The 18789-nt window shown below is 40.8% G+C and overlaps 1 protein-coding gene across 5 annotated transcripts in view; it reads left to right on the top strand.

Annotated features, from left to right (window-relative positions):
• PECAM1 (platelet and endothelial cell adhesion molecule 1) overlaps positions 1 to 18789 on the top strand; it is a 51561-nt gene that overhangs the window by 13814 nt on the left and 18958 nt on the right. For 2 of the 5 annotated variants that reach the window (XM_063120002.1, XM_063120003.1), the window contains exons 4-13: positions 597 to 902; positions 3440 to 3709; positions 6328 to 6576; positions 8641 to 8925; positions 9309 to 9590; positions 11357 to 11464; positions 12577 to 12604; positions 13627 to 13700; positions 15401 to 15460; positions 16894 to 16962. In XM_063120002.1, coding sequence (XP_062976072.1) covers positions 597 to 902; positions 3440 to 3709; positions 6328 to 6576; positions 8641 to 8925; positions 9309 to 9590; positions 11357 to 11464; positions 12577 to 12604; positions 13627 to 13700; positions 15401 to 15460; positions 16894 to 16962 — 1731 coding nt within the window. The remainder of the gene's footprint in view (positions 1 to 596; positions 903 to 3439; positions 3710 to 6327; positions 6577 to 8640; positions 8926 to 9308; positions 9591 to 11356; positions 11465 to 12576; positions 12605 to 13626; positions 13701 to 15400; positions 15461 to 16893; positions 16963 to 18789) is intronic. The other 3 variants (XM_063120005.1, XM_063120006.1, XM_063120004.1) reach the window with 2 other exon arrangements.

The raw sequence follows: 18789 nt of genomic DNA, 5'->3' as shown, positions 1-18789 counted from the left end.
AGACTCGTGCTCTGTGTCATGCTTTTAAATTCTATTCAAAAGCCTGTATCATCATTTATTTAAATGAAAAATAAGATACAAACTTACTCAGTGTTAACTACCAATGTGATATTCTTGGGTTTTCTGTTATACAGGGGGAAAGTGGGCCTTGCTACAGGTAAATTCAGTTTGCAAGTGGGCCCCACTTCACTCCCTCTCCAGCCTAGACCACTAGCAAGTTTTTTTTAACCCTCCTCCCTGCCTAGTGGAGGCTCCAATGTCACTGGGGCAGTGAATCCACTAAAGTTTTCAGTCAGATCTAGTCAGAACTCTAAAGGAGCTATCCTGCCAACCTGCCCCCTCCATTCCAAGCTGCCCCCAAAGTGCTATTTGCTGCAAATGGCCCCTTCAGGGGCAAAAACAGCTTCAGGAGAGACAATGTTTGGGTGTAGAAATGGCATGGGGAAAGATCCGGTTCTAGGTCCCCACACACCTGCTTTTTCTAAAGAAAACTACTTGGGGAATCTCAAGTCCAGGATGTTTGAATCAATGTCTAGTTTGTTCCTCGTAGAAGCATGTTCTGATTAATGTCTTGTGTTGCTTTTATTTTTTAAAAGGAATAAGGCAGCCAAAATTGACAGTCCAGAAAACTGCAGTGATGGAAGGTGAAAAAGTATCTTTACGCTGTGAAGTGCCAGAAGAAACCCCCCCATTTTATTTCACATTTTATAAAATCCCACAGTCTCCAAAACAATCAAAAAGGGACAGGAAGAGAGGACCAGTGAATAACAACTTTGCAGAGATGGAATTTCCAATTGATGCAGGGGATAGTATTTTGTATTTTGAATGTACTGTTCGAATGGATTCAGTGGCAGGGCCTGAGATATCAAAACCCAGTAACAAAACAATAGTTACTGTTACTGGTAAGTTAATTTTTACTTTCATGCAATTAGACTTTAATGTTTAACTATTTTATATGTATTTGTTCTTATGCCCATGACATCTTTTGTCCCCAAAATACCACATCATTTTTGACAATATTAACCATTATTGGATCCAACCACTATGGGTTGAATCCAATAATGTCCTTCCACCTGTGGAATGGACACCACAGGCAGATACATTTCTCCTCCCTCCTGCAGCCTGCCAAATCTCCTCTGGAGGGTTGGGGGACCCTCCAGTGCAGATTTGAGGAGGGGGTTGTGGGGAGGGGGGGAAGAGAAGGAAAATTCCTATTGCGCAAGTAGAAGTCCACTCACGTAATGCTGGATTTCTCCTGATGTATTTATAAATTGTAGCCATAATTCCTACTAGCTTTCTTTCTTTCTTCTATGCTCAACAGCAGTGTTACCTGGTAAATGTCTTCCAAAATTAGATTAGCAAGAACATGAAGCCCTTTGGGGGCATTCAAGCACGGTGTTTCATTAATATGTATGGGAGGACAAGCTCTGCCCCTGAACTATGCATGTTCGCTAGAATGCCAGAATGCCACCCCCCCTAAGCACATAGCTAAGCTGGGAGGGCTTCTGTCTAGATAATGAGGAGCCCAGCAAAGGGTGGATCACATGGATGGAATCCCCTGCATGTAGACCTTTATGTGTGTGGGTTCAGTTCAGGAATTCCAACGAAAGGCATAGGTCAGGGCAGAGCTTGCTGCTGTGATGCTGACTGTCCATGTGTACATTGACTATCCAAATGGCTGAATTTGTGTTGACTTGCAAGATTGGTCCATAAGCCCCCATCCCCCCATGTATACACAATCTAACTATGTGCCTAAATAAAGGGCTACTTCACAGAAGGCCATTATGTGTTTCTTGTATCTTGGCTAGCTTGGCTGTTAAAGGTCACTCAGAGATCAGGAGTATCCTCAGACGGGTGGATTTTCGCATTTCCCTACCGTCGCTATGGCCTCCTGCTGCTGTTTCACAATAGTGACGATCTCTTTACATGGGGAGAGAAAGGGGAAGCAGCAATGAAAGAGGAAGCAGCAATGACCACGTGGCCCATTCAGGGGCTGTTTGTATTGCAGTGCTTTTCCTGCACACAGCAGGAAATGGCGGCACATTTCTGTTTTTTTTTTAAAAAAAGTCAGATTAAAAGGGGCCTATTTTGCGACAGAAACACAAGGTGAAGGAGCAGGAGGCGGACATTGTCATCCAAAGGATGCACAAACATCCATAAGTGGACAGTAGCGAGCGTGCGCTCATCTTATGACACTCCAAATCAACCAGATATTCCTGCAGGACCTCGTAGCATTGTCAAAGTGCTGTTAAGATGGACTGCCATAGGAGAGGAGATGGCTCCTGGGTCTGGTCCAGCAGGGCAGTTCCTATGCCCAGCATTCTTTAGATTGCTGGAGGAGCTGGTCCTGTGTTGGATGGGCAGGACTGCAGAACTCAAGGCTTGGGAGAGATGCCTAGACATATAACTGTGCCAGATCTGTGTGTAGATTCAGATTGGGCATAATCACATAGAATGTGGGTTGTGTTGTGGCTGTCTTGGGGAGTCCAAGTTAAGGAGCAAAAGGGATACACGGGGGAGTGAATCCTTCCCTCTCTGGAGCAAGCTCTTCCCAAGTTCTTCTCTCTTAGCCTGGCTCACTTTTGAAGTCAGAGCGCAGCTAGGAGAAAAGTCCTTTGAGAAAGAGGCTGTGGTGAGTAGAAGAAGGTATGGAATGGGGAGGCTTCTTGCTTCTCACACATGTGTCTTTTGCTCCTTAAATCAGACTGCATTCTATGTGATTGGGGCAGACTCAATCCCATGTACTTTGCATCCTGTCAATTATCGTTTTATTTTAATTGTCTGCCTCTTATGGAACCTCATTTTATCCAGTGTGTAAAGCAGAATTTGTTACTGGTCTAATGTTGTTCTTTTATTATTTGGGTAAATGCAATTAAAATGTTATTATAAAACAAAAACACATGGATTTGTCACCATGTCTAGTTCTGCCTTAAGTATCCCTTTCTCTAGAAGCACGTAATAACAACAAACACTTAGGGGCTTTCTATATATTGTCTTTGACCCGGGTGGCTCTGAATCCGTGCTGTCGGTTATATGACGCAGCTGCCAATTTGGAGCCACTCCACGGCAAAGAGTTGAAGATACGACTTTTTCTGCATGAGCGAGGTCAGTGTAGCTCTTCCCTGTCTGTCCTCACTTGGGCGTTGTTCTGGGGGGTGTTCCCGGGCAGAAGGCAACCTGCCATTGGTTGCCAGAAGACAGCCCCTTAAAGATATCACTGATATTAAGGCACTGAGATCATTCCTTCCCTTCCCTTTTCCTTTCCTGTTTCCTTTTCAAAAACTGATACTTTAAATGGAGTAAAATTCTTGAAAAATTCCTCTGGGATTCGTAGAAGAGTTTCTAGTAGAAATGAATGTCGAAGTGCCTAATGTAAGTCCTACAACATCCTTCCATATGTTATGTATTTATGCTTGATTTCCCCTCTCTTTCTTTCTAGAACCATTTTCCAAACCCAAAATAACCATCCTGCCACCAAATAACATTACAGAAGGAGATCAAATGTGCCTAGAATGTACAACTGTCCTAGGTCATCCGGATCAAACTGAAATCATCATCCAGAAAGACAAAAAAATTCTTAACAGCACAAAGGGTAAAGAGACTGTGACATACTGCAAAGTAGCCACCATGGAGGACAATGGCAATTACATTTGCAAAGCAGAACTTGGGAGCGTGTCCAAAATCAACGAAGTAAATGTTGGCGTAGCTGGTAAGAATTTTCTCTGCCTTGCCTGTGCTAGCTCAGAGGGCAGACATTTGCATCTCTGCTATTATTCTTATTATTATTAACAACAACTAAGGAAGGAAGGGCTTGGAGCGCGCAGTTTTTGAAGAGCTAAATCTGTAATCTGAAAGTCTGGAGAATTAGATGAAAGTTCTGGTTAAAGTGCCTCTGTAACACACTAAGCACCGGTGTATGATCAGATTAGATCGTTTCTTTGGGTGACAGTGTTTGAGAGCAAGGGAGCATAAAGGGAACTCTTAAGGAGCTATCCAAGGTGTGAAGCAGTGATGTGGCTATTGCAAAGCACCTTGGATAGTGCCTTCAGAGTTCTGACTGAAACCCGGAGCGGATTCACTGTCCCACTGATATCGGGGCCACCAGTCTCCACTATATTTTAGAGTTTTTAAATTATCTTTAAGGAATGCATATTTACTTGTCTCTATTTTACCTTGGGTGCCTTTATAAAGAGATCCAATATGGAAATATTATTTATTTATTTATTCATTCATTTCTATATCGTCTAATAGCCAAAGCTCTCTGGGCGGTTCACAACAATTCACAAGGTAAAATGCAACATAAATATTAAACTAAAATTCCAAGGGGGGAAAAACCTCAAACTGTTCCAGTCATCTGTGAATGAGCAGGTGCACTAGTACTATTAGACCAAAAATTAGTCATCCAGATGCCCCTTCTGGTGGGGGAGTGGGGGCTTGACATCTCCTGTTCTAAAAGACAGTGGGAGTAGAAATTAGGCAAATGCTGAAAAGTTAATGCTCATAGTGTGTGTGACGGTGACATCACTACTGAGCTGTGTGACATGTAAACAAAGCTGTGTGACATGTAAACAACATGTAAACAATGTTGGTATAACTTGCTAAAATGCCCTTTGTCATCCATTACAAAAATTACAATATAATAGTAATGGAACTTTCATATAGCCAAGATCAACCCTCAGGCCTTAACTTGAGTATGTCTACCCACTATCCAGGCAGGGTCCTGATAAAATGGCAATGATGTTTTCGATCCAAATGGAAGTTTGACCAGAATGTTTAACCATACTCTCTATAAATCTTTTTCTGCACATTTGGGAATTACTTACCCTATACAAATATTCTGTGTTGAACTCATTTGGTGCCTTTCTGGTATATGTGAAAGTTAGGGTTGGCACCTGAATATAACTTAGCATTTCGGCAGAATACATTACTATAGTATGCATAAGAGTAGCCTGCAGCAAAAGTTGTAGTATTAAGTGTTCCATTTTGAAGCTTCATTTGCCCTCCCTGTTTTCCATTCCCCTCCACACACAGTGTCAGCTTGTATCATATGCCGAATGAGCATACTCAGACCTTAGCTAGACCTAAGGTTTATCCCGGGATAATCCCGGGGTCATCCCTGTTCATGTAAATGACACACAGGAGATCCCGGGAGCAGGCAGGGACAACCCCGGGACAATCCCAGGATAAACCTTAGGCCTAGCTAAGGCCTCAGTCTTCATTGGATTTTGTCCCGTTATTATTTTTACCTACAGGGTGGTTTTTGTTTTGTTTTGTTTAGCTACTTCTTCAAACCTCAGGGTTCCCTCAAACCTGCTGTTATGTCCTTCTTATGCATAGATTATGCTGTTTTAGCACGTAAGGAATGACCATTTGCCATTCCTATGTATAATAATTACAGTGGCCTAATTCTACAGAGTCCTTTCACTTCCGAATATTCAAGGCATATGGCTTGATTTTTATAGCTAGCTCCAGTTTCCTCTGGAGTGGTGATATATCAGGGGCATTGGGTTGATTAAAATGCTGGCTTGATCATTCTCTGCAGCCATCCAACACATCTCATAGTGCCACTGCTGCTTTCTTAAGCTCTTCTCGGGGCTTTTCTGAACAAGCAATTTATTGCACGCTCATGATTGTTCACTCACATCCTTTATAAGACGTCATCAATCTCCAGGATGTCTCCTGCACTTCTGTCCTTTATCCCACTTTCAATAAGACTGGAGATAATGTGGAAAGGGATGTTGTTTTAATCTATCGGCTGTGTGAAATGCCGATGTAACGCTATAATGACAGTGCCATCTAGTGGCTGTAAATTGAAACGCACAGAAACATATAGAATTTGCCAAAGAAGGACTTTCCTTGTTTCAAACCACATGTCCACTGTGTAAAGAAGCCCATCTTAATCCCACAAAGCAGAAAGCCCTGATAAGAATGTAGGCTTTTTGCTTAATGTAGAGAAGCTCTCAATGCCAGGAGATGAAAAAATATATATCCTTCAATGTGTCCACCTGGAGCAATGATTCTCTGAGAGCACTGGTGTACTAGTGATGTCACAGGCTCTCTTCAATGAGAGTAGAAGGCACTTGCTCAGTTGCATTCCACACAGGACACATTATTGAAGTGGATACACTAGGAGGGGGTATAATTGCGTTTTCTTTGTATCAACAAATATTACTGTGATATTCCCACAAAAGAAATGATTTATTCATGTGAAACATGACTGGATCTCCTGCCATTATTGGATAATAACTGCACATTTGTTTCATTATACATCGATCATGTGGGAAGGCTCTAATGGATTACCTGTATGCTCTTCCATATATTTTGCAGAATTATTTTCCAAGCCAATACTGATTCTTCCCAAAGAACACTGGAATGAAAACAGCTGGATACAAATTGAATGTCGAGTTAATAGTCCACAGCCAATACATTTTTCACTCTTGAAGGACAACAGAGTGTTGGCAAACTCCAGCATCTACAATATCACAGCCCGCGTTGTTGACAGCGGGAACTATGTTTGTAAGGCTGAGATAAAAGGGATTGCCAAGGAGAGTAAACCGGTACAGATACGTGTTTATGGTAAGCTGATTTGGGCACAGGACAGCTGCTGAGCCCTCTGAACTGAACTAGAAGGGGGCAAAGAGTGCCTATTATTATTATTATTATTATTATTATTATTATTATTATTATTTCTATTTTTTATTTTCTCAGCATTTTAACAGTCTATCAAATTAATTTTAACTTTGCTGTTTTAAATTTGTATTTTAAATCGGTATTAATTTCTGCATTGCTGCTTGATTTTATCCTGGCTGTGTTTTTATATTGTATTTTGTATTAAGCTTTTATACTGTTTGTTTTATATTTTGAATGGTTTCTATGGTTTTATTTTTTGTAAACTGCCCAGAGAACTTTGACTATTGGACAGTATAAAATTGCAATAAAATAAATAAATAAATATCATCCAATAGCCAAAGCTCTCTGGGCAATTTACAACAATTCATAAGACAATAAAATACAGCATTAAAAATACAGCATAAAAAATTAAATATCCAAAATTTAAATTATTTAGTCACCTAAAACAGTTTCAGTAAAATACTAGACCTGTTTAGATGACTGGCATAAATGCCCCATCATATGCCATCAAATGCCTGGGAGTAAAGGGCAGCGTTAACCTGGCATTAAACAGATGAAAATGTTGATGCCAGGCCGGCCTCTGTGGAGAGCTCATTCCAGAATCGGGAGTGGGGTCACCACTGTGAAGGCCCTCCTTTGTTGACGCCTTGTAGCCCTCTCTTAGAGGTAGCACTTGGAATGAGAGTGCAGATGTTCATTGTAGTATTCGGGTATGTTCAGGTCAGGAGAGGTATTGTGGTCCTAAGCCGTGTAAAGCTTTATAGGTTAAAACCAGCACCTTGAATTGGGCTTGCAAACATACAGGCAGCCTGTGATGTTCAGCTGGCTATTATGCATTAAATGTAAATCTTTGTCAAGTTATTTGTCAAGCATAAAGTTCCAGGAAGTAACCCAATGTACTTACAATTTGTAGTCACAGGTTCTGTGAAGTGAATGGTAGAAATGGGGTAGAGAGCATGAAGGAGTGATTAAGGAATATGTGAATGATTCTGTGAGGAGAACAGTTATATATGAGAGAAGTAGATGATTATTTGAGAGAAGTGTAGGATTATATGAGAGAAGTAGATGATTTTATGAGAATAAAGATAGCTGAGTATAAAGACATTAGTATACTATAGTGCAACATCTTAAGAAAGAACTGACAGAAACTAATATGCTTAGAAGAACCTTGTAACCATTCGCATTTCAACTGAAGAAATCAATAAGCTTGTTCATGCACTTATATTAATAAATTCTAGTTACTTTCAACCAACTGGTGTGGCCTGTGGAAGAGTGACTGAGCGGATAACAGATAATGGTGGCAGCAGAATGGGAAACTGAGGGCTAAGGTGCTGGGCTGTAAAGCTGTGCAGCCTAAAGAATAAAGGCGAGTCAGGAGCAGCAGCAGGAAGGCCTAAACCCTCACAAACATCATCAGCATAGGGGGGATTGAAATTGGTCCTAGATGCTAGTGGTATAGATAGTAGCTTGTGGGCGTCTCAGGTGAAGCCAAGACATCACAGGTGAGCAAGATATCACACAGCCAATGCAAGCAGGACCGTCTGGTCCCTTTTATTCATCTAGTCCCATCACAATATAGTCTTAGTACTCCCAGGGCCAACTTTCATGTAGTGCGGATACCCAAGTACAAAAGAGATGTATCTCCCATCAGTTGTTCAATGCTCCAGGTATGTGTCGAGGATTCAAAGGAGCACTCCCATGGTCTGTGGTCCATTTCCACATGGGCACAAGACAGCCCCATTTGCAGAAGGTTAAATGTAATGGTTGGTGCGTGCATATGGGAGGCATGTAACGGCCTGTTCTACATCATGGCTGGTGTGTGTTGCTGCGCATGCATACCTGGGGTCTGGCTGGGGAAGGGCAGGGGGAGGAAGTGTACAGGACTCCATTGGTGGTGATCTCCTTCTGGAAGCACAGCTGCATCCACTTGTGGACTCATAGAAATGCAACACACTCCAGGTTGGATTATTCATACAGCCACTTATGTACCAATTCTGTATTTCATTTCAGCTCCGGTTTCCCGACCTGTCCTTTCCCAACCAGTTCCCCAGGTAGTAGTGTTGGGGAAGCCTTTCTATGTAAGCTGCTATTCCAACAGCGGAACTCTGCCTATTACATATATTCTCTACAGAGGAGACGTCCCACTTAAAAACAAGACTGTGGGAGAAAAAAATTCACCAGCAAGTTTTCAGGTCAAAGCAACAGATGTGCATGTTCCAGGAGAATACAGATGTCATGCTCAGAATGGCCATTCTATTACACAACAAAGCATCGGAGAAAACATCACAGCAATAGGTAATTGTTTGGCGTGTTGCTGCATTTTGCGGTGTTGTTTTTTTTTGCAAATTTTAAAAGCTTCAAAGCTTGTGTAGTAAGCATAGGGAGCCAAATTTGGTTTGCAAAGGTTTTCCATCTGATCCTTAGCAGAGCCCCTGATCCAAAGGACCCACCCACTTGCAGCCACTGTAATGCACTTCAGCCATTTTCTCCCAATCCTTGTTTACTCATGCTGGCTGTAAATGCATTCCATCAGGTATCATTGGCCTTCACGTTACCTACTCTATCACTTCCCTCCAGCACTTTCATAATTTTCCATATAGTGAGCATTTCTATTACACCCATTTAAAATCTGCTGTCGAGACTTTCCTCCCCCCACCACTTTTTTTTTAAATCCACAGCTCCAGTTGTTAACATAAACTTGACAAGACCTGAATATGGATTTGTGGAAGATGGCCAAGATCTCTCACTCTTCTGCACTGTTGGTTCAGGGTCTTTTCCTATTGAGTTCAACTTTTTTAGAGAAAATAGCTCTGAATCCTTGTATCGGGTAACAGAGACTGAAGTGTACGGAGCTGCTTTTTACAAAAAAGAACTCACAAACCAAGATGGAGGGAAGTATTTTTGCACCGCTGACAACCAAGCAAAATTACCTCTAAGGAGCAAGGCGATAATTGTCAAGGGTAAGTTGTGTTCATGAATTTACTCTGCATAAAGAATTGAGAAAAAGGACTCTGAGACTATCCTGGTATTATAAGAGCTTGTACAATATGGTGGACAGATGCAAAGGAAGATGAGGCTCCTATACATTTCCAGGCACATCTATACAATAGATTTAAATTGGTTTCAGGGCTTTTCTACATGAAGGAGAAAAAATGGAGAGCGAAGCTCTGGTGCTTTGAATCTTTATTTTTGTTTTCAAATCTTCAATGTACTCACTCTAAGCATTTCAGACAAGTGTCCTTCATCAGGACATGAAGGAGGAAATAGAAGAGAAAAACATCAAACAGCAGTTGCCGCGGGTCAAAGTCAAACAGCCCAAACAATAATAAAAACAGATAAAACTTGATTATAAAAGAAACGCTTGGCCTGCACGCCAAGCATCCGTCGCTTCTCAGAAAATGGATGCTTGGCGTGCAGGCCAAGAGTTTCTTTTATAATCAAGTTTTATCTTTTGTTATTATTGTTGTTTGGGCTGTTTGACTTTGACCCGCAGCACTGCTGTTTGATGTTTTTCTCCTCTGTTTCCTTCTTCATGTCCTGATGAAGGACACTTGTTCGAAACGCTTAGAGTAAGTACATTGAAGATTTGAAAACAAAAATAAAGATTCAAAGAACCAGAGTTTCGCTCTCCATTTTTTCTCCATTTGGTGGTGCTTCTTTCCCTCGCTTTTGCACTTTTTCTACATGAGGCATTTATCATAAATTCATCATTCCCTACTCATGGTTGTTTATGGGTTCTTTAGATGACGCTGTGAACCTCTGGTTTCGCTTTTGTATCTACCCAGTACTTTCAGCAAGGTTTCTTAGAGCCAGGAAAATGCAGCATTTTAATCGTGAAAGCGAAAGAAAGCACAATGACTTCTTGTGTATTTCTGCTATTCCAGTATATCACAGTGCCACCTAGATGTTATGTAGTGGAAAAGCAGGAAAGGAAATGTTCCTTGTATAGTGGTCAGATCTCAATTCTATAATGAACCGAAAGTAGATACAGCAGATTAACAGCCTGCTCAGTTGTCATTCCCACTTCCCAGAGAACCATGAAAATGTTGTTCAGTGAGGTCTCATAACAGAAAGTTCTCAGCACTGTCACAAACCTGCAGTTCCGAGGATTATTTTGTTCTATGTTTAAATATGTAGTTCTGCCTTAAGAATTATGCAACATGGGGATTTCAGAAGGTGCAGTTTGTCATGCAGGAATGGGAAAAACTACACCTAACTAAATACCCTCTTCCACACAACAGTTTTCTTTCTAAAGGGCTATATTAATTAGTGCTTGTGATTAAACTCGAGAAGTGCTCAGGCTTTACTGATGAAAACAAGAATCCAGGCCCAGCATCCTTGGGCACCCTGCTACCTGCCCTTTGCTCTCCTTTGAAAAAGCACGGTGCCCCTAGAAGCCCACCAGTTCCTGGGGCAGGTGATGTTTCTATGGAAAGTAATCATTTTGAAAGGTTCTCCAATGCAATCTCCCTCAATTTAGCAATCTAGAATTAAATCCAGTGGAGCCACTTTGAAGCAGCAACCATGATGTCCATGTAATCTAGAACAGTAACAATCCTTTGGGTGGTGGCAATATTTGTACAGTTTGTTCATACCTATGTGGGTTTGCATCCCTAAACATCTGAAGAGATTTCCATATCTTACAGTGACGGATTGTTCTTTGTAAAAACTGACACGGATGCAATATCATGCCTAAATTGTGACCTACCTTTCTCCTAATTTTTAGTTGTTCTGGCTTCGTGGAAGAAATCACTAATTGCAGCAGTTCTACTGCTGATTCTTCTTGCTGTTGGTATTGCAGGGCTCTGGTGGTACCTTCATAAGAAGGCAAAAGGTAAAATATTTTCTTTTGAATTCACTCATTTGGTGAAAGGAACACCAACCCTTTTATCTGAACCTTCTGATTATTGGAATTAACTTGGTATTTCCCACCAACCACTTCAGGAGCACCGCATAGAAGCACCTCGTCTCCCTCTCTTCCCTCCACTCCCTAAAACTTACTTTCCAGTTCGCAGCTACCTCTGCATTGGTAGTTTTGCTAATTGTGCTTAACTCCAAACCAAAGTTTGCAAACCCATATCTAACTATGGTTGCAAACTGGGGTTGGAACTAACTGTGGTGTAGGCATACAGCTGCAAAGAGGGTAGCTCCAAAAATTTAAGAGAAGAGAGAATTCATTTACAAGAGGAAAGGGGAAAGAGTACATGAGCCTGCTTGTGTATGTTCAATCTCCGAGCCATGATTAGGACCTCAGGCGGTGTTACGTCTGTACTAGGTTACTGATGTAATTTTATGCAAGGTGCACATCCATTAATACAAAGTTCTGATGATCCAGATATTTCAGATGGTCTCTGCTAAAGAAGAAAAGGCTGTGTATCTAAAAATAACAAAAAAATAATAATAGAAGATATTTGGAATGAATGAGTCAAATTATTTTATTCAAATTTTCTGATTGGAAGCAAATTGCAAACATTGGAAAAGTAATTTCTTGAGACAGACTATAAACTTTGAATATAGCTATTGTGATTTAAAATAACACATTTCTGCTCAAAATGGCGTGGCTCTGGGGCTTTTTGGTTGTTGGAAGAGAGCATATATTTACATTGTGAATGGTGAAAATGGTTAGTGCTCATTATAATCTCTAAATGATTCTTGTGTTTTCTTAGCTGAATTCTTTTATTTTGTTATACTTCACAACTAAAAATTCACAACTATCCCTGTTTTCATAATATGTAAACTCTATGGGTTAATAACCCATTATTAACAACCACAAACCAATGCTTAATGTTGGGAATAAACCACTGCTGGATTAGGCTAAAAGAACCATCTGGATCCAGAGTGCCTCATCCAGCACTGGGGAACATCCCTGTTCATTTATTTTCACAGCTGTCTTTCTATGTATGCAACATGGCATAGTAACTTATTGTTATTTTTCTCCTTATCAAGGCAGAGGCAGTTCTATGGAACTGGCAAGGTAGGTTGGTTTCTTACTGGTACTGGAAAAGGTCCTTCTAGCCAATATGGTGGTGTCATATCCCTAACACTGGTCTGCATATGTATCATTTATCTGTCTCAATGGACACAGCAGCTAATTGAAGCAGACTTCTACATGGAAATGGCCTGATAACCTAAGCAGATAAAGAAGAGTTAAATTAAAAAAAAATGTTAGAAGGTTCAAGGTAAAAACAACAACAACACTGGGGTGTGATCCTCTCCCTAGTAAAGTAGTGGCAAATATCCACAGATGCCTTTTACACATCTGTAAAATCTGAGCACAATCCTATGCATGTTCAGGGTGCAATCCTATGCATGTTTAGACAGGAAAAAAGTCCTGCAACTCCCAGCATGGCTGGCTGGGGAATGCTGGGAAGTGTAGGACCTTTCACTGTCTAACCATACATAGGATTGTGCCCTGAGTGTGTTCTTGGGGACACCAGGCCTTGGTTGCAACCTACAACCTGAGTCTGCTAGATTATTTTAAACTGATATAGCAAACTTGGGAGTGCAGTGGGTTTTAGCACCTCAAAGAAATAAATTACCTAGCTATTTTGCTTTTGAATTCCTACTGTTTTTGTTGTTTTTTGCGAATCCTTTTGGAAGTTCCATTGGACCAAAAAAGCAGGATACAAGGATGTATATAAATATACATTTAGAACAATAACTCAGTTTTTAATTGTTTGCAAGTCTGGGATTCTCATGTGTTTTATGTGATTACACATTTCCAAGGAAAGGCAGCCTAGCCACACAGGTCTAGCCAACATAGAATATAATTGCAGGGAGGGTGGTAGTGTGGTAGGGATTTGTGTAAGTGGATTTGCCATGAAAGAGTACATAGCTTTAGGAGTATCCATGAATGCTCAGTGATTCTTTAGACTGCTTGTCCTCAGGGCCAAACCAGAACTATATCTCTGACATCGTTAGAAAGATGAATTTCTATAGCTAAAATATCAATGCTTTGTTTCCATTATTCAATTCCTTGGTCTGTTTTCTTTTTAGTTCCAGACCAGAAACCAATTCAATGGGTGAGAAGTTGTCATCAGTGCAGAATAATGAACGGGAATTCTATTATGGTAGTTTATTATTAATTACTTTCCTTTTTTAATGTCTATTTCATTGTTGTTGTTTGTTTAAAGAAACCTTAATCTTAGCACCTCCACCATTAAAACAGGACATTTTTTGGACTAGGCCAAATGAAAGACTTTTATTAATATATCCACAGGGTGGTTGTGTTTTGCTCTTCAAACAAAGTAGGCATTGCCAGATATGGTAAAATACTACATAGGAAGATGGACAGTACTGCAGAGTGTAAGATATCATATAGGAGGGTTTGGCCAAACTTCAGGAAAATGCAAATCTGATCTGTTGGAATGATACAGATTATAAAGGGTTTTACATCCTGTTTACTAATTTTAAACTCCTTTGTGCATTTGCAGAAAATTCTAGGATCATGGGAGTTGAGCGACAACTCTCACGATCCCAGGCAAGAAGTGCCAACAGCTGGGGATAATGGGAGTTGAGATTCAACCCCCACTAACCCAAGTGGAAGAAGATGTTGTGGGATCAGTACACTACACATGCCTTCTGTATTTTTCAAAGAAGTGCAGATGGAGGACGAGAGGCCAAGGTGGGCTTCTTCTGTCCAAGACGTTGCTATGATTGCAAATGGCAGCAGTGCAACCTGCAACTATGTCTTGGTCTCCAAAGTAACTTTCTTCCACTTTGCAACTAAGATAGGCTGGCAGGGGAATTCTATTCACCTGTCCTCTGTGGGACCTTGATATTCAGTTGAGCCACTTCAGAGGTTCTGAGAGCTTGTCTACATGAACAATTTATTGCACACTAATGATTGGCCACTCATAGAAGTTTGCAGTTCCTTACATGATGCCATCAAGCTCCAGGATGTCTCCAGTAACTTCGCTTTTAAAAAGATCAGAGATAATGCACTATTTAAAATTATTGAAGGATATAAATAATATTTAAAATTATTGAAGGATACCGTGGGCTTCACCGCACCAGCCTGAAATCCCACATCCTTATTGGGGCTTCCTGCTTCTAGTTTCTTTGCAAGACTGCAATGGGCTTCTTTACACGGTAGACGTGTGATTTGAATTGAAAACTCCCTTTCTCTGCAATATTCTATATTTTTCATTACACAGTGCCATCTAGTGGCTGTATTATAACACAATACCATCAATGCACATTGCTGATATCTCGCATTACCGTTTGTATCAGCTTATCTTTGATGCTTTTAAAAGTGGGATAAAGCTCAAAACGTGCAGGAGACGCTCTGGAGTTTGCTGACAACATGTAAAAGACCTGCAATTTTCTTTGAATTACCAATCACAAGCGTGCAATGAAAGGTTTGTGTAGAAATGCTCTGAGGAAGACAGAACCCCAGTTTTAGGCCAGCTATATGTAATATGGAACTCCCTGCCCCTAGAAGTCAGGAAGACACCAACATTGGGCTGTTTTCAGTCCTACTGAAAACATCTTTATTTCAAGAAGCCTTCCTTGAGTCGCCAGCCATGGCTTTCACTGGTATTCTGTTGTTTTTGTTGTTTTGTTTGTTGTTTTTAAAGTTTTTAAATAAGGTATTTTATTTTTTACTGTTCACCATTCTGGAATCTATTTAGATGTGAAGTGATATGTAAATGTTGCAAATAATAAAGAAATAAAATATGTATTGATACAAATATTGTGCTTAAAGGGGAGAAGTAGATTACTGGTAATTAATTTGACAGCTCACCTGTTTTTCATTTTTACTTTTTAGGATCAGATTATAATGAAGATGGTGAAAAAAATCACATAACATCAAAAGAGGATAATAAAGGTAATTTCTTCATTTTCCTTTCAAAGTGCATTTCTAACTTTTCAGGACATGACATTTTTGAAGGAGTAGAACAGAGAATCTATTTCCTCCAGCTTGGAGTTTCTTTATTGTACCCTATTTCTTCGATTCTAAGACACACTTTTCCCCCCATATAAACATCTCTAAAAACAGGGTGCGTCTTAGAATCGCGGGTGTGTCTTAGGTTTTTTTTTTCTGTTGGTGGTACTGAAATTAGTGTGCGTCTTACAATCGATGGCATCTTACAATCGAAGAAATACGGTACTTGTATCTATTTTTCCAGGGATGGATTTCAAATGCAATGAATTGCATGATATTGCCTGAATTTTGAGATAGCCCATGGCAGGGGAAGCAACATGGTGCTCACGGATGCGAGTGTGCCTCCATATATCTTTCTTGGTGCCCACCAAGGTGCCCTACATATTATTATTATTATTATTATTATTATTATTAGCTGGTGTTTCAGCTGGTGATGAAAACTTGGGTTCAAAGGAGTTGTTTAGTATGTTAGGGCTCAGACCGCTGCCTTATACTCAGTCTTTTGGGCAAGTTAATTGTCCATGGTAGCCATTTTGTGGTAGTATCCAGGACCATTATTCAAATTGACAAATGTGCCCATGGCTATCTACCCCTGGCCTATAGAGTACTACTGAAACCCAGGACAGCTTTTGGGATGAAACGTGAAGTGCCCTATTAGCTCAATGGTAGAGCACCTCCTTTGCATGCAGAAGGTCCCAGGTTCAATCCCCTGCTTCTCCAGGACAAGGAAAGAATCCTGTCTGAAACCCTGGAGAGTTGCTGCCAGTTAGTGTTGACAATACAGGGCTAGATGGACCCATGATTTGACTCAGTATAAGGCAGCGTCCTATGTTCCTACGTCCCCTAAGCTTTTTAACATCTACGTGAAGCCACTGGGAGAAATCATCTGGAGAATTTGGTTAAAGTGTCATGTGTATGCTGATGACATGCAGCTCTACCTTCAGTTTTTACCTGCTGATCCCAGGGAGGCTGTGGAACTCCTGAACAGGTGTCTAGGGTTGGATGTAAACGGCCCAGAGAGTTCGGCTATGGGGTGCTTTAAAGGAGCTACGTATTACTGGCCTTTGTGAAAGTCAATGATGGCTTCTCTTCCTCCTCTTCACATGCAGGGGGGAAGCCAGTCCTTACTGGTTTTTCCAACTTTCTTGATCGCTGGCAGGAGGTGGGGGAAGTTTGCTGGTCTCGTTATGAAACGGGTGGAGGGAGACTCTAATTTAGGAATCAACTCCTAAATGTGACAAAAACATCCCTTGGTTTTGTCATCATTAAAGCCTGTGGGAGTGTGACTACTTTACTGCACTGATAGCAAAAACCAATCCCTTAGTAGGTTCAGAGTCCTATTCAAAGGAACACCTGTTTTGCTCTTTTGGGGGCAGATCCTGACCCTGAGAATTCTTCGGTGGAATATACTGAAGTGGAAGTGTCGGTTCATGACCATAAGAGAGGTAATTACAGAGCTGGCTCATGCAGTGGTGCAACAGGAATAGCAGTGGGCCTCCCCAACTCATTTCAGAAAGGGCAGGAATAGGCCTAAAGCTGCCATTCCAACACTAGTAAACAGGAAGAAACACAGCCTCTGCTCCAAGGACTAGCAGGTGTTCCGTCTAGATTGTTTATTCATTAATATACCCCCTCTGTATCCACTCATTTGAGACATAATGGCTACCTGCATATAGTCATGTCTGGAAAGGACATGAGGCTATGTGATACTGCTCCCAGCCCCGATATATCGACTGCCCTCCCTAAAGATGAATTTGCAGTATGTTGGTTGCAAAAACATGAGTGTATAAGACAGGGATCCCCAGTGAGAACCCCCAATGGTGCCCCTGAAGCTCTCCCCTCCCTGCCCTTTTTAAAAAATATATTTTTAAGAAAATTCTTGGGAAATGTTAGCAATCTTCTTTTTCTCCCTTTCTAGTCTCTAGCCTTGTTCTTTCTCTCCCCTCTACCTCTTGACTTGCTATTTCCCTCTCCCTCCCAGTCTCGCTATTTCTCTCCCCACATCCCCTGATCCTGGCAGAGTTAGATGCACCTAAACAAATTGAAATCATAGGCTGGCAGCCTTAGTTGTGAATGACTTAGGTGGGATTGTGCCCAGTCATTATCTGTGAGCGCTCCGGGCCTATAAAGGACCTGTAGCCACACCCATGCTGAACCTCCAGTGCACTACAAGGGGATGTGATGATCTCATCAGATATTTTAAACATAAAGCCTTACAAGGTTAAAGATCCTCCAAGCTATCATGCCAGCATATTTCCTTTTTCAATAAAACTAGCCTGAATGTCTCACTTCCAGGCTGAGTGTAAAGTTCCAGTTGTTTTACAGGCTATCAATGGAGCAATTTAAATAACAAGTCTCTTGTTACCTTTTTTTAAAAATACCTACAAAGATGGCATTAAGGAATGGACTAACTTGATAATAGTCTCCCCCCACAATATGAATTTATTAATGGCCATTGAATAGTTTTACTTGGTAACATGAGCTTGTGTCTGGTGTCATTTCATGTGGGATTTGTGAGTGGGATGAAAAGGAAATAGACCATCTCAGTATTACCCAGTTGATATTTTGAGCAGAAGAAGGGCTTGGCAAGGGATTAATTGCCTGGGTCAAGAATGTTACTTGTTAGAAAAGACATCCACAACAAACCATCAGGAGGAAAAAGTTGGAAAATATAGATGGAAATCCTGTCTTATTTTATCCTAGACAGCCATAGAGACCAAAATCACTAATATTGTCAGACTTAGTTCAAGAAGAGATATGCTGGTAAACATAAGAAATGTGTGAGCCATATTTAGAATTGTTTAGTACAAGTGTGTGTTTAATTGTATGTGTATGTTAAAAAATCTTGAAGTAGTACACCAGAGCATCAGCAAAACCCTATTTTGTAAAGCATGTTATATGGCCCTGTGGCTTTCTCCAGCAGCTCAGCCAGGCAGATTATTTTCAGAAAGACAGTGATAAAGAGCTTCTCTACATGAGGCTTTTCTCATGCACTTGTGATTGGTCACTCATGGAAATTTGCACGATGTTGTCAACCCTCAGGGCTTCTTCTGTGCTTCATAATCTTTATCCCAGCTTTTTTTCTTAACGGAGAAAATGCACTATTTTTTCTGCAAGGCTCTCCAATGGCTCTGTGTATTGTACAATTCTGCTATGTCACAGCTATACCACAGTGCCATCTAGTGGCTGTATAATGAAACATAAAGAACTTGCAGAGAAATGAAATCCCTGAAAAAAGCACATGTAAAGGAGCCAATCTTAATCCCACAAAG

The sequence above is a fragment of the Elgaria multicarinata genome, chromosome 3 (genome assembly GCF_023053635.1).
Source record: "Elgaria multicarinata webbii isolate HBS135686 ecotype San Diego chromosome 3, rElgMul1.1.pri, whole genome shotgun sequence".
In the NCBI taxonomy this organism is placed as follows: Eukaryota; Metazoa; Chordata; class Lepidosauria; order Squamata; family Anguidae; genus Elgaria; species Elgaria multicarinata.
The sequence above is the reverse complement of the archived record's forward strand: the minus strand, read 5'-3'. Positions and strand labels throughout refer to the sequence as shown.